The 16,007-nt window shown below is 37.5% G+C and overlaps 2 protein-coding genes across 2 annotated transcripts; both read right to left on the reverse strand.

Moving 5' to 3' along the window:
* Positions 1–3,045: 3,045 nt before the first annotated feature.
* LOC124531961 lies at positions 3,046–7,619 on the reverse strand. The gene is made up of 5 exons (XM_047106551.1): positions 7,406–7,619; positions 5,371–5,497; positions 4,641–4,911; positions 3,937–4,059; positions 3,046–3,231 (listed from the first exon to the last, which is right to left on the reverse strand). The coding sequence occupies exons 1-5, from the start codon at positions 7,464–7,466 to the stop codon at positions 3,115–3,117; spliced, it is 699 nt and encodes a 232-aa protein (XP_046962507.1). The 5' UTR covers positions 7,467–7,619; the 3' UTR covers positions 3,046–3,114.
* A 1,969-nt stretch (positions 7,620–9,588) lies between these two features.
* On the reverse strand, positions 9,589–12,296 carry LOC124531923. The gene is made up of 5 exons (XM_047106492.1): positions 12,208–12,296; positions 11,815–11,938; positions 10,850–11,114; positions 10,343–10,462; positions 9,589–9,782 (listed from the first exon to the last, which is right to left on the reverse strand). Exons 1-5 carry the CDS (start codon positions 12,278–12,280, stop codon positions 9,657–9,659), a joined length of 708 nt encoding a protein of 235 aa, XP_046962448.1. The 5' UTR covers positions 12,281–12,296; the 3' UTR covers positions 9,589–9,656.
* Between the last annotated feature and the right edge of the window lie 3,711 nt (positions 12,297–16,007).

The following is a 16,007-nucleotide window of genomic DNA, read 5'->3' on the forward strand; positions in this document are numbered from 1 at the left end:
TAAAACAGGTTTCTGCGTTTGGGCTAAGGAGAATTACTTTGTTGTTTATGTTTTTCTGTCTCGTTGGTGAAGTGGGTTTAGAGGGATGGTGACAGTGAGGAACTGAGAACTTAGCTGTTTTTAATTTCTCATTCCAAGTAGGTTTTATTGACAGCTGATTGAAGCAGTTTAATAAGAGCGTAACTGCACACACGAGTTAGGACAGTAATTATCAAGGTCGGTGGCGCAAGAAGGTTTGGAACAAATTCTAGCATCCTGTTGGTGGAATGCACATATGGCAGAATTTCGATGAAATTAGCCACATGCAGGTTTCCTCACGATGTATTCATTCACTGCTGGGCAGGCGGGTTGGCGATCGCAGGACGTAGCTTCTCGCACCGGTGACGCTGATGCCCGTCACCGGCCTGTGGTATATAGCTACGCCTATTATGTTGATGGTTATACCGCCATCAGTCGGTCGCCAGAGCCTCGTTTGCTGGTCGGCAGGATGCACCACGGGCAGGTGAGGTTGGCTTTGGGCACTAAGGTGTAGTTTGCGCCCCCTTACATCCCAACATACCTCGCATCTAGCGCAACTCTCGCATCTAGCGCAACTTGAGGTAGAACTTGGGAAAATTAGGTGGCACATATTAGGGCTATGTGAAGTCCGTAGAGAGGGAGAGGACACCGTAACCCTCAAATCGGGCCACCTAATGTACTTCCGAGAGCGAGACCAACAATCCCAAGGTGGCGTTGGGTTTCTCGTAAATAAGTCCCTAGTTGACAACGTGGTGGAAATCTCCAGTGTGTCGAACATGGTCGCGTACCTCATTATAAAGCTCACCGAGAGGTACAGCCTCAAGGTGGTGCAAGCGTACGCACCGACCTCAACACACTCGGACGATGAAGTGGAAGAATTATTCGATGACATATCGAGGGCCCTCCACTTCACCACGAAAACCCACTACAACGTTGTCAACGACTTTAACGCTAAAGTGGGAGTACAGAAGAAACAGCGAATCGGTAGTAGGACCCCATGGATTTGGAAGCAGGAATCATAGGGGGCAATTGCTTGTCAACTTCCTCGAACGGGAGGGGCTCTTCTTGATGACCTCCTTCTTCAAGAAGCAGCCGCAGCAGAAGTGGACGTGGCAAAGCCCTGACACTATGACAAAAAATGAGATCGACTTCATAATGATGGACAAGAGGCATATATTCAGAGACGTCTCAGTGATTAATAGGTTCAATACCGGTAGTGATCACCGACTCCTCCGAGACTCTCTGAATATCAATTTTAAGGCCGAGCGCGCCCGTCTGATGAAGTCCACGCTCTGACCAAAGCTGCTCCAAACCATTGCGGGATCTGAAACATTCCAGTCAATCCCGGAGAACCGATTCGCTGCTGTGGAAACCACAACTGACGTAAACCAGAACCTCGAAAATGTAGTTCAAATTCTCAGGGAAGAAGGCACGAGATATTGTGGCATGCAGCGTAAGGGCAGCAAGTCCAACCTTTCGGAAGAGACTTTGGGGCTCATGAAGAAACGACGTGAAAACCCACCTGTCACTTCGTCAGAGAAACGGCAATTAAACCAAGAGATCAGCAGGCACGTACGACACGACCTCCGGTGCTCCAATACTCTTGCAATAAAAAGAGCTATTGAGCAGAATCGGGGGTCTAAGGTGTTCGTACAATCTCTTGGAAGGAGCCATCTGACGAAGTTGACCACAGCAATTGGAGAAGTCGTTTCTTCTAAGCCGGCAGTACTTTCGGAAGTAGAGGACTTCTACGGCCGGTTATACGCATCGCATGCATCTCGACCTGATCCCGAAAATGAGGATCCTAGAGCTACATTAACACGCCATTTTTCCGAAGACCTGCCTGAAGTCAGTATTGGCGAAATCGAGACTGCTCTTGGACAGCTTAAAAATGGAAAAGCCCCTGGAGAGGACGTCGTTACCACAGAGCTATTAAAGGTGGGAGGTAAACCGGTACTTAGGGAACTTAAGACGCTCTTTGAAGGGTGAACTCCGGAGGCGTGGAGTAGGCGTGTGGTCGTCGTGTTCTTCAAAAAGGGAGACAAAAATAACTATCGTCCCATATCCCTACTGAGCCACGTCTATAAGCTGTTTTCAAGAGTGATCACGAACCGTCTTGCGCGAAGATTTGACGAATTCCAACCCCCGGAGCAGGCCGGGCTTCGGACCGGATAAGGCACCATAGACCACATTCATACAGTGTGGCAGATTATACAGAAGTCCCATGAGTGTAATCAGCCCCTGTGTCTTGCATTCGTGGACTATGAGAAAGCCTTTGACTCGGTTGATATCTGGGCTGTTCTGGAGTCCCTGCAGCGTTGCCAAGTTGATTGGCGATACATCCAAGTGATGAGATGTCTCTACGAAGCTACCAAAATGTCCGTCCGAGTACAGAATCAGCAAACAAATCCCATACCATTGCATGGAGGAGTGAGACAAGGGGACGTTATTTCCCCCAAATTGTTCACTAATGCGATGGAGTATATGGTGTACGGGGTGGGAAGCTGCAGGGTCTTGGTGATACTGTTAGCGAGGTGAAGTGGTGAAGCTACAGTCTCTATACAGCACCATGATACCGACTGCGCTCTGTTAATGGCGTAACACAGGGCTCTGCAAACTTCAGCCAGTCCGAGCCATCCACGTCCCCGCCGTCCACCCCGGGACCTGCTGCAACCGCGCCACCGCGTTCAACGTTCAAGAAAGTAATGTACATTCTCTAAACGCCGGTAACGTGCAAAACACCCGGTGTTCATATCCATGGGCGGTGGCAATCACTTCCCATCAGGTGAGCCTCCTGCTCGCTTGCCACCTATAACATATAATAATCATATACAATAACAGCCCGATTTGAAATAAGAATGCGTTCTACCAATGAACATCAACGCTGATCACGTGATCACAGTTATAAAAACTAATGCTTGTTTGTTGTCGTTCTTGTTCTTATGTTGTTGTTGTGCTTGTTGTTGTGATATTCTATCCAATCGGATGCCAATTTTTATTTTATATAAAAATAAAACAACAAAAACATCGTTTATACATCGTTTATAATAAATAATAGACCATATTTGCAGATGTGTGATGTTTTTTCAAAGTTATTTAACACTTATTGTCGTAACGTATCTCCGGTAATTCGGTTTTTGAAGCGGCTTCCAAAACAATTGGTGTGATGTAATTCGGTCCCCATTCACTGAACGAAATGTGATAAGCGAAAAACTGAAAAAGAAAAATTAAAATTTCACCATGCATAATATTAGTTAAATATAAAGCTGTCCATATTAAGAAATAATATAGTATTTGTATTTTTGTTGAGATGATTTATTATAATTGATTGGTTAGGAAAAAATCTCAGAACATAAAAAATAATTTTCATAAATAACTCGAGCGTATGACTATCATAGCTTTACTGTGTAAAATATAATATTTTTTTATGACAAAAATATTTCAAATCAAATCGAAATAAACTTTATTCAAGAAGTATTACAAGCACATTTGAATCGTCATTATACAATTAAGTGAAGCTACCACCGGCTCAGAAAGTAGATTCTACCGAGATGAACCGGCAAGAAACTCAGTAGTTACTCTTTTTCAACATTTAATAAATACAAAGTCATGTTAGTCAATCACAATTATTTAAATTAATATATCCTGCTTGGAAGTCCACAGGTATTTACTTTAAAACCAAAAAAAAGGGTTCGATTTATGTATAGTGTGATATATCAAGTATGATCCTATATAATACTATATATTTATCACCCACTTACATCATGATCTACCGTCAAATATTTAGTATGGTTGTGTTGGAGTTTAAGCCAATGTTGGTTCCCAAGGTTGGTGGGTTGGTGGGCTTGGTAGGAGTCTGCTTACCATCCGGTGTTTTGAAAGTCTTTTGTAAATATCTTTGTTAAAAATATATCTTACATGTCTCGATAACAATTCTGAGATGGTGTTTTCGGGCATATACGTCATCCGCCGGGCAGCAGCGCTCGATGAAGCCGATGTCGTAGTAACACTTATTTCATCAGTTTGTAAGTTTCTAACGATCTGAAATTGAATCAATTGGAAGTTAAATATATTTTACCACTCCTTGTATAACACATTTGTGTGTATTTTTATTTCTACTGAGAATCATATTAATAATTGACTTAGTCTCTGTAAGGGTATGTTCATGGAGCTTAATAATAATAACATTTATATTAATAAAGATTATTGTTCATATTAAGATACTAACATCTTTGCCTGGCCTGTATTTGAATCCAAGACCTCGCGATCACAATCAGACCATCGAGATAGTTTTATAACTATTTTTTTAAGCAACAATTAAGCTTCAAAAACAACAGCGTGTAAATTTCCCACTGCCTAAGTAAGGCAACTAAGGCTTCCTCTCCCTCCAAGGAGAAGGTTTGAAATATAACACCAAACCCGCATTGGAACAGCGTGGTGGAATACACATGTGGCAGAATTTCTATGAAATTTGACACATGCAGGTTTCCTCACGATGTTTTCCTTCCTGGGTTTGAACCCGCAATCATCGGTTGAGATGCACGCGTTCTAACCACTGGGCCATCACGCATGTTAAGTTAAGCCTCTATTAGTAGTTTTTTTTTTTCAGAATGTATACCAACCATACACCGTAATGTAATCAGGTTATAGGAGAATACTCCCGTGAAGTGTTGGGTGTCAAATCCTTCTATATCGGCAACAACGTCGTAGCCGATGTAGACGTTTCTAAAATTAAGTAAACCGTTCGAGGTCACTGTGTTCTCCACAGTACCATTAACTGTTCTAGTGGAAAACGTGGTCTGAATATTTGATACATCAATATTTCGGAAATGTAAGAGGAATCCATTTGTGTAGTTCGCTGTTCCTTGGGCATGCCACTTGAATAGACGTTCGCTGAAAAAAAAGACATGTTTATTCCCCACTACTGGGCTAAGGCCTCCCCTCCCTTTGAGGTACAGTTTGGTAGATTCACATGTGGCAGAATTTCGTTGAAATTAGACACATTCAGGCTTCCTCACGATGTATTCCTTCACCGACGAGCACGAGATGAATTATAACCACAAATTAAGCACATGAAATTCAGTGATGCTTGCCTAGGTTTGAACCTGTAATCATCGATTAAGATGTACACAGTCTAACCTCTGGGCTATTTCGGATCTTTTATTTTTGCACATCGAGAATCTATTTTTAGTAGAAAACTTGGAGATCTTAATAAAAAAATCTGAATTTTAATGTACCAAATTATGATAATCTCCAATGAGGTTTTAATAAATATTTCCCTTGCCCATAAATACTAGCAATATCATAAAGATAATCTGCTTTTATCTGTTAAATAAAAAACAAAAATCTTACTCGATTTCTTGATTGACGTCATTTACTTTAAGATTACACCACTTTATATTATTTTCTAGTTTATTAATGGCATTTTGAATGATATTGAAATAGTAACCATTGCTGTTAACCAGGCAAGCCCTTGAACCTAAAAACAATAATTATCAAACATTATAATATAATACCTATAGGGTACATGTTTTTATGTTCGTCGTACACTTTTGTTGATTAATAAATTTGCATATATTATACTATTAATCACAAATTGACGTTTATATGAATATGTTAAATAGTTAATGATTATTTAGCATGATAATCTACAGTTGTTTTTGTTTAACTTACTTATACTAGTAGGTACCACCCACTCATCAGATATTTTACCGCTAAACAACAGTACTCAGTATTATTGTGTTCCGGTTTGAAGGGTGAGTGAGCCAAAGTAATTACAGGCACAATGGACATAACATCTTAATTCTCAAGGTTGGTGGCGCATTGGCGATGTGAGAAATGGTTAAAAAATTCTTTTTCGTGATTGTCTATGGACGTTGTTACCGCTTATCATTGGGTGGCCCATATGCTCGTTCACAAACGTATACTATAAAAAATAGCATAACAAGTGAAGCTTCATACCTACGGTTTTATATCTACAAGTATTAGGCCTTATACTACGTCATTATTTGTTTGATAAGGCATTACCAATATATATGCCGGATACTTCACTACATCTGTATATCATATATCCGGATAAAAGTATAACAGGATCATTCAAACCAATCGAGGGAGTGTACCGCGATTTGCGTATATCAATATCGTGAAAAAAACAAATGAAAAACAGATATACAAATCTAAGTTGAAGGTTCCTTAGTATAGTAGTAGTTACATAATTTTTCAATGTACATAAAAAAACTCTTGTGAAAGATAGCTTCGTATAAAGCGAATAATAACAGATTAAGAAGGTACTTGGCATACTTATTTACACTTCAAATGTTTTTTTCTTCAATGTTTTTTTATAGAAAGAGTAAGTGCTGTATGTAGTGTTTATATTATTCAAGTTGTTATAGTTACATCAGCACCTTCAATCTTGAGTTTAAATACTATGAAGAGATGACGTCAAAATCTAGGTCACTCTATACCCTTACACTTGGTATCGCTTGATAGGTTTAATAAAAAAATATTTAAGCTCAATAAGTCTTTGGGCCAGACCCCAGGTTTTTATTCCCAGTATCTCGGGGTCTTTGTTTCTTGTTATAAATAAAAAAAAAACAAAAAAATTAACAAATATTGTTTCGTCAATCCGTTTCATTGTTTGTAAATCAAAAAAGCCAAAAATAAATGATCTTAAGAACATTTTTTTTTTTTTTTAATTATTGATAAAACTAAAATTGCATATGTTTGAATTATTATCAAAAGAGAATGAATGTAATGTGAATATTTTTAATTGAGTCAATTAGTTTCTTGCGTATTTAAAGATACTTTCTTAAAAGTTTTAAATGTTACAGAATACGTAATTAACACTTATCAATTAAATAAAGTTAGTGCATATGTATAGTGTTCATATATAAAGGTATTTTATTTGACTGGCATTTGGTCTACCTATCTATAATTATATACGCCAATTGCCCATGGGTACAGTTTAACCCATTTCTTAAATCGCCAATAAGAATAACAATTATATTATAGGGTGGCTGAATCTGCCCCACTTTAGTACTTTTTTTTATATCTGTAAAACTTAAAATTCATATTAAACGTAACTGAACTATATTTGTAACTGACAATAGCATACCGATCTAAAATAATCTTAGTACAGTCGGGGTAAGAAAAGGTCTGTCACCTTAAGATCTATTTTCGTGTGCAGAATGAACGATAATCTGCTTTACCAATCGAGAATGACATATTGCGTCGCAATGATTTGATGTTTAGTTTCAAAAGGTACTAAGAGTTTAAGACTTAATAAAGGAATGAATTTGAAAATTGGCGAAGGTTGTCTTACTCTGACTGTACATATACAAATTTGCACAAGCTTGAGCTTATATAAAATAACATAACATGTACTTACCCCAACTTTGACAATTGACAGTAACTAGGCATAATAACAAAATCAGCAAATACTTTGGCATTTCTGACTATTATTAAAACATTTAATTACAAAATCGTGTTTTATCATCTGCACTTAATAATTTGTAAGTAAATAAATACAATCACAATAAAAATAGCAATGGAATGAAATTACTCTGATAAAAACAATTAAGAATGATAATCATGACCTTACAGAAGCGATCACCTAGACATTACAGAGATATGAATATCAGGGGTAATTGATATGATATAAAATTGTGATCAGATATTCAAATTATTTATTACATTGTAATACCTGAGCTTACAACAGCCAATCATCAGGAAGATTTGCATATACTTTATCAGGTGTAAAGAAAAGGACACATTGTTGGTACCACCTGCAACCTCGACCGTATCAAAATCAAAATTAACTTTATTCAAGTAGGCTTTTACAAGCACTTTTGAATCGTCATTTAACAATTAAGATTACCAGACCAGAAAGCAGTCTAGAGATTTTGTGACATGCAGCGTAAGGGCAGGAAGTCCAAACTTCCAGAAGAGAGTCTAGGGCTAATGAAGAAACGACGCGAAAACCCACCTGTCACTTCGTCAGAGATGCGGCGACTAAACTAAGAGATCAGCAAGCGCGTACGCCACGACCTCCGGTGCATCAGCAAACAGGGCCGTTATTTCCCCCAAATTGTTCACTAATACAATGGAGTATATGAGCAAGACGCTGAACTGGAAAGGACGTGGCATCAACATCAATGGCGAATACATCTCTCACTTGAGATTCGCAGACGACATCGTCATCGTGGCAGAAACGTTGCAGGACGTACAACAAATGCTGAACGAGCTGGCTGATTCTTCTATGCGTATTGGCCTTCGGATGAACTTGGATAAAACCAAGGTCATGTTCAATGGACATGTTTTACCGGAACCGATTGCGATACACGATACCGTCCTCGAAGTTGTTCAAAAATATGTCTACCTTGGGCAGACTTTGCGATTTTGGTAGAAACAACCTTGAGGACGAGGTGAATAGAAGATTTCAGCTGGGTTGGGCAGCGTTTGGAAATTATTTTTTTTATTAATTTCGGAAATTACGTCGAATCTTTACATCGTCGATCCCACAGTGCCTTAAAACGAAAGTCTCAACTTCAACCAGTGCGTCATGACATACGGAGCCGCAACGTGGACACTCACGGCAAGGCTGGTCCACCAGTTTAAAGTCGCTCAGTGTGCTATGGAAAGGGCTACGCCCGGCGTTTCTCTGCGGGATCGCATCAGAAATGAGGCGATCCGCCAGAGAACCAAAGTCATCGACATAGCCCACCGGATTAGTAAGCTGAAGTGGCAGTGGGCTGGCCATATATTTCGCAGAACCGATAACCGTTGGGGGAAACGTGTTCTAGAGTGGAGACCGCGTCTCGGCAAACGTAGTGTAGGACGTCCTCGGGCACGGTGGTGTGACGACTTACGCAAGACGGCTGGCAGGAGCTGGATGCGAGTAGCCCAAGAACGATCTCAGTGGCGTGCAATTGAAGAGGCCTATGTCCAGCAGTGGACGGAAATGGGCTGATGGATTGGATTGGATTGGATTGGATTGATAAATGTTGAATTATTTTAACGGAACCTAAGTTGAATTTGTTTGTACAGCTTCCGTGCAGTCCAATCAAGCAATGACGTATGTCCACATATCTGCCTGTATGTCTTAACATACATTTATATGAGTTATGACAACATAAAAATTAAAGACAATATAGAATAAACGAAAGCTATACATCTATTAAACATATAATTAAAGTATTCAATTATTAATATTAATATTTATTATAATTGTCTATAATCTATATGTAAAATAAAATGTTAGTGTATCTTTTTGAAATTGATAAACATTAATACCGCTTTTACCATAATAGTTGGATTATATTGAATTCCATACAATCTATTCACTTTCATTGTTAATAAATGAGACTGAGAATGAGAATGAAAGAGAGATTGGTAGTCGTTGATGTTAACGTTGGGTATAGCAACACACAGTGCAGTATATAAAAATCATTGTATGTATTACGAATATATTTACTATTTTTTTTTTATTAATTTATTTAATTTACAACTTCCACGGACTCACAGTTGCCCGTGCTTTTTTTACATTTTTCTTTTATAAATTTTGATGTTATTTTATATTTTTACTGAACATCAGCAGATCTTCGCTGGACTTCAAGCTGTTTGGAGAATCTTTTTTTTATTTAAACGTTGCAATTGTAACACATTCTAGGAAATTCAATTTCGTTCATCACTAGGTCGAGAGTGATCGGGGTGAATATGTCAGTGGCCCAGCTGAAGATGCTGTTAGCTGTGCTGTTCCAGTTGAACTAAAAAATAAAAATTTCAAAAGTTAGTCGAAACAGATAATGATATCATAAGGTTTTGTTTTTTTATAAAACAAATAAATATGCTAATTTATTTGAACGATAACTCTAACACGAAATTTATTTGGAATTTTTAAAAACCAGTTTTACAAAACAAACTTCGTCACGATAATGACGATTGCACACAATTAGTTATTTACACTTAAATACACCAACAGCCTGTAAATTTCCCACTGCTGGGCTAAGGCCTCCTCTCTCTATGAGGAGAAGGTTCGGAATATAATCTACCACGCTCATTTAACGGGGATTCGTGGAATGCACATGTGGCAGCATTTTTATGAAATTACACACATGCAGGTTTCCTCACGATGTTTTCCTTTAGCACCGAGTACGAGATGAATTATAAACACAAATTAAGCACATGAATATTCAGCTCGCCTGCATCTGAACCCGCAATTAGCCGTTAAGATGCACGCGTTCTAATGACTGAGCCATCTCAGCTCGACAAACACATAACTATGATTGAAAGAAATTACCTAATCCTTACAATTGAATATGCTTACCAAAACAGCTGCGACTTTATTTATCTCGTCCTCTGGCGCAAACTGCATAAGATTCGTTGTTCTCACCAAATTACTGCGGACGGTTACTGCTATGTCATCCGTAAACAAGTTCTTAGCTATCTGAAAGACATGCGTCTATGTTTATGTTTTCGTAGGCTGAGATGTTGTAGATGTCAAAGTAAGTTAATGGCGACAATCAGTACAATATTATTCAACACGTTCCCTTTGGGTGATATTGAGACATCTGCGAATCCATTGAACATTCCAAGAGATTGGTCATTGCACTAAGCAGCACAAGTTTTATGGAACAATACGTCCTGTCTCTTTAGGGAAATGGTTTTTCTCCTTTGAAATTTTTTAAAAAGACAGAATGCATTTCCAGCAGTAAATAAACTTTATTGCTAATTCCTTACGTAACCTTAAAAAAAGCCTTAATTTTTTTTGGGTTAGTACTTATTACACGGAAAAATGAATAGAGCAAATTATATAGACTATAAAATACTTTACCAGAAATGGAAACTGGATTTCTGGATACCGAATCGTTCCCGTCGATCGGTAAACGCCGTTTTGCGTTTTAGCAGCGACGTCAAATCCAATAACAGCATCAAGCATTCTCATCGTGGCCCGTACTTCGACAGTGGTCGTGTTCACTCTTAACGGCACCCATACTTGTTGCACAGTGCTCCTCACTATATCTATGCTCCGAAGTGACACCAAGAAACCGTTGGTAAATTCAACCTCAGCTGACGTTGGCATGCCTAGGACATTTTCGCTGTAACATAAGTATTACTTAAACTTTCCATTTAAAATTTCACTTCAACTTTTACAGACTATCTGATCTTCTTTTTACTTATATAAATGACTCAGTGACAGTATAATAAGAGACCATTTGCTGGTAAAAGAATTAATAGACTAGACAATTTTAAATTTAACATCAGCTTCAATTGCTGTCAATTTTAATGCTAATTGATATACTTTTCCAAACGCTGCCTAACCCAGCTGAATTCTTCTATTCACTTCGTCCTCAAAGTTGTTTCTACCTAATCGCAAAGTCTGCCCGAGGTAGACATATTTCTGAACAACTTCGAGAACGGTTCCGTGTATCGCAGTCGGTTCCGGTAAAACATGTTCTTTGAACATGACCTTGGTTTTATCCAAGTTCATCTGTCGGCCGATACGCATAGAAGAATCAGCCAGCTCGTTCAGCATTTGTTTTAGGTCCTGCAGCGTCTGCGAATCTCAAGTGAGAGATGTATTCAATAAATTCTTTCAATGAATATGAAACTCTATACTATTTTGCTTCGATCTCTGATGGAAAGTAACGATCATGTCTATGTGAAGGCTAATTAAGGTAAATATATTGATTTAGCGTTCTACTTAACAGCTGTATATTTCAACACTGATGCGTCTCTTTCTGACATCACTGATTTGACATTTGCAAGAAGAAGACGGCATAGTTTTGGTGATCTAACCTTATATTCATAAATACGTCGTCTACTTTTAAACTGCACCAGTAGCTTTTCTCAACTCTTCGCATCGTCTCTTGTATGATCGAGATGGCATAGCTGGTGTGGTCGACTAAACGAACATTAGGTACTAAAACATACAATGGAATATATTGTAATGAATTTTTAAAACCCTCAAATTATTTATATGAAAAGATTCACTGAAGTCAACAAAAATCAACTGAAGCTAAAAATATAAATGAACAATTTGATGACCATTTAAAATTGAAAGTGTATGCATATGCATATAAATAAACGAGAAAAGAAAGCAAAACAAAGCGTAAACAAACAGTTATTTTCAGTGTAGCAAAGTTATCATTAAGAAAGTAAATAAAAAAAGTTTTAGTAACGATTTCTTACCAGATGAAGCATTTGCAACAAATATTTGACTAATAAATAAGACCAATAAACACAATTCCTTCCTCATTGTCATAAGACATTCATTTAATTATATTAAAAAGTATTTCTGACGAACGAAAAATATTGAGAATGTTTGATTGTCAAAATAACAATGTTAATATCTTTCACCTGTAAAATTTATAATTATCTTTATCAGCGCCTTTCATACATCAGCATATTGCAGATATGGCTAGACGTCATCAATCAATGCTGATATGAAAATAATGAAATAAACTTGCTTTCAATATTGTAATTAAAACAAATATTCCTAGACATTTATATGAAAAACTGAAATTACAAATAATCATTTCAAACAATAGTTTTATTCATACTTTTTGTCATCGTGAAATAAAAAGAAGATTACTTATTTTAAATTACTTCTTAAAATATATTACTTGTAAATGTGGTGGTAGATTTTTGACTACCAATAAGCAAGTGTAATCACTTTCATATTGAATAAAGATTCTTAACTTTGACTTTGACATTGATTCTTTATCGCTTTTACATTGTAACGACTTTAAAAAGTATTCATATTTTATAATATTTTCATCAATTAAATCATTTAATATAGATCATACGGTTTATTTAAAAAGTCAATCTTTAATATGTCAAAAATATAATCGATGACCAAAAATAGATCCTTGTGGAACGCCAGTTCTATCTATTTTTGTGTGGAAATGTAAGAACGCTAGCTACATTTCCAGTTGAATCACAATTTCGATCCTCTGTAATGAACAGATGAACCAGGCCTCTCTAGCAGAGGCAATAATATTTACCTATATATTACAGTAGCTTATATTAACATCATGTTTTAAATTAAACAGCTTTCGAAGTATCGAAGTTAATGTGCAACATTATCAAATGCTTTAAATAAATCACACATCATAGTGTGACGATTTGATTTAGGCCAAGTACATTATATTCTAGTAGATATGCCTGAATATTTAATTTAAAACTCATTTAGAGCAAATCTTATACAATAATAAAAAAAATATATTTATCTTTCATACCCAGCAAATCTTACCGAAAACTTAACAAAAAAGTCTTCGAAATCAGTCCAAGCCTTTAAAGAGTATCACATACATAGAATTATATTTATAAATTTTTTTTTATTTAGTTATTAAGAAATACCCTACATTGCGTTTATTTTTGTTGGTTTATTTTAATACTTTTAATATGTATCTTAATATATAATAATATAATTAAAAATTATCAATTCTTGCCTTTGATGAGGAAAACATGCTTGCTACTAACTTCGTACAAGTACATCTCATTTTCTCATGCTCATTTTCTCTATATTATTTATATTTGTCTTAAGAATTGTTTTAAAAAATATAGCTTTGAACCTCAACGACTAGTAAAAAATTAGGAATATTTAAGTATGACAAAAATAAGTATTTTAAATCTTAAGATTTCAAAGGATATTAAAAAGCAATTATAAATTTATTTACAAACGTTTATTAAATTTTATAATAGTAATATAACTTTACACTTTAACTAAATTAATCTTAGTTAAAATGTTTAAATAAATAAATAAGCAAATGCAACGAAGAAAAAATTATATAATATATTTATGAGGGCCTGAAGTATTTCAGACCCTCATAAATATATTATATATGTAAATAATATTTTTTCTTTGTGGTAGGATCTTTGTACGAGCTCGCCGGGGTTAGTAACACCCTGTAAATTATCCACTGCTGGGCTAAGGCCTCCTCTCCCATTAAGGAGAGGGTTTGGAATATATTCCACCACGCTGTTCCAATGCGGTTTGGTGGAAGGCAGAATTTTGATGAAATTGGACACATGCAGGTTTCCTCACGATGTTTTCCTTCACCGCCGAGCACGACATGAGTTATAAACACAAATTAAGCACACATATATATAAAGGGTTTTCCATTAAGGGCGCTTGATCTTTGAAATGCAAAAAAAAAAATACATGTAGGAGAGATATTTGCGATTTTTTTTTTATTTGGAAGGTCTATCGACCCATTATGTATGGAATATGACATCATTCAAATGACCGCCACGGCATCGGTTGGTGGCGCGCACACGAAAGGTTCAATTTTCGATGACTATGGTGCACAAATCGGGCTGTATTTGATCGATGGCGTGGCGTATGTAGACTTTGAGGGCATCGGTGGTTTGCGGCTTGTTGGCATAGACCTACGACTTAAGAAAACCCCACAAGAAAAAGTCCAGCGGGGTGAAATCGCACGATCTCGGGGGCAAGTTCACGTCGCCTCCGCGCGAGATGACCATGACCAGAAATTGCTCGTGCAGAACTTCCATCGTAGCGTGTGCTGTTTGGCACGTAGCGCCATCCTGTTGAAACCACATGTTGTCCAGATCCATATTCTCGATTTCAGGCCAAAAGAAGTTGCTTCTCATCGACCGGTATCGCTCACCATTGACGGTGACGGCCACGCCATTATCGTTTTCGAAAAAATACGGACCAATCACGCCTCCGGCCCAAAATCCGCACCAAACAGTCACTTTCTGCGGGTGCATTGCCACTTGGTGAACCTCGTGTGGATTGGTCTCGTCCCAAATACGGCAATTTTGCTTGTTGACATAGCCATTCATCCAAAAATGTGCCTCGTCGCTGAAGATGATTTTTTTGCCAAAATCGGCGTCAACTTCCAACTGCTCTAATGCCCAGTCAGCGAACACACGGCGCTGTCTATGGTCATTAATCTTGAGCTCTTGGGTCAGCTGGATCTTGTACGGGTGCAGGCTCAAGTCACAACGCAAAATTCGCCAAGTTGTCGTCTGCGAAAGGCCGAGTTCCTGTGCGCGACGCGGAATTGACTGCCGTGGGTTTTCGAGGACACTGTCGCGCACAGCGGCGATATTCTCGGCAGATCTCGCGTTACGTTGACGCACGGGAACCGGCTGATTGTTCACTGACCCGGTTGACTCGAATTTGTCCACCAATCGACGGATAGTCGACTCGGCAGGACGATCATCGCGACCGTAAAACGGGCGAAGTGCGCTGAACGTTGCTCGAACTGAAGACCCATTTTCATAAAACAATTTTATGATTTGCACGTGCTGCTCGACACTGTAACCTGCCATGGTGGTTTGGGAGAACGGAATGAATATAACACACTGCATTTGACAGCTGTCACTCAAACAACATGGCCGCAATCAGCTGTCAAAGTTCAAGCGTTCCTATTGGAAAACCCTATATATATGCTGATGGTGCTTACCTGAGTTTGAACCCGAAATCATTGATTAAGATGCACGCGTTCTAACCACTGGGCCATCTCGGCTCACTTATCAGATATTCTTTCTTAATAATATCACATGAATACTTTGTTTTAGTATACTTAGTATTAACAAGTGTTCTTAAGTAAAACATAAATTTCAGGCGACAATTTATTATGCACAAATTTGGTTCTTTTAAAAATAAGTACAATCTGCAATACTATTTTTTACATTAATTAATAAATCACCTTAGAAGAAACAATATTACATAAAAAATAACTAAACAACTTAACAATATCACATGGAAAAATCTTTCGCTCACATAAAAAAGGATTAAATAAAAAAAGACTCGTGAACTTATTAAAGCGAGCAGTTGAATTGAAGAAGTACATAAAAATAAAAAGTAAAGTAACAGCCTGTACATGTCTCACTGCTAAGATAAGGCGTCCTCTTCCATTTAGGAGAGGGTTTGGAACATATTCCACCAAGCTGTTCCAATGCGGGTTGATAGAATGCACATGTGGCAGAATTTTGATGAAATTAGACACATGCAT

This window comes from Vanessa cardui, chromosome 8 (assembly GCF_905220365.1).
Source record: "Vanessa cardui chromosome 8, ilVanCard2.1, whole genome shotgun sequence".
NCBI lineage: Eukaryota > Metazoa > Arthropoda > Insecta > Lepidoptera > Nymphalidae > Vanessa > Vanessa cardui.

What these genes read in the sequence shown, in the direction of transcription:
- LOC124531961 (XM_047106551.1), bottom strand. Translation starts at nt 7,466, where the DNA reads ATGCCAAAGTATTTGCTGATTTTGTTATTATGCCTAGTTACTGTCAAT. An exon ending in GACGTCAATCAAGAAATCGA is followed by an intron (nt 4,912 to 5,370) that starts GTAAGATTTTTG and finishes CTTTTTTTTCAG; the next exon opens with CGAACGTCTATTCAAGTGGC. An exon ending in TGATTACATTACGGTGTATG is followed by an intron (nt 4,060 to 4,640) that starts GTTGGTATACAT and finishes ATTCAATTTCAG; the next exon opens with ATCGTTAGAAACTTACAAAC.
- LOC124531923 (XM_047106492.1), bottom strand. Translation starts at nt 12,280, where the DNA reads ATGACAATGAGGAAGGAATTGTGTTTATTGGTCTTATTTATTAGTCAA. An exon ending in TGTTGCAAATGCTTCATCTG is followed by an intron (nt 11,939 to 12,207) that starts GTAAGAAATCGT and finishes TGTATGTTTTAG; the next exon opens with TACCTAATGTTCGTTTAGTC. An exon ending in ATAAAGTCGCAGCTGTTTTG is followed by an intron (nt 9,783 to 10,342) that starts GTAAGCATATTC and finishes TTTATTTTTTAG; the next exon opens with TTCAACTGGAACAGCACAGC.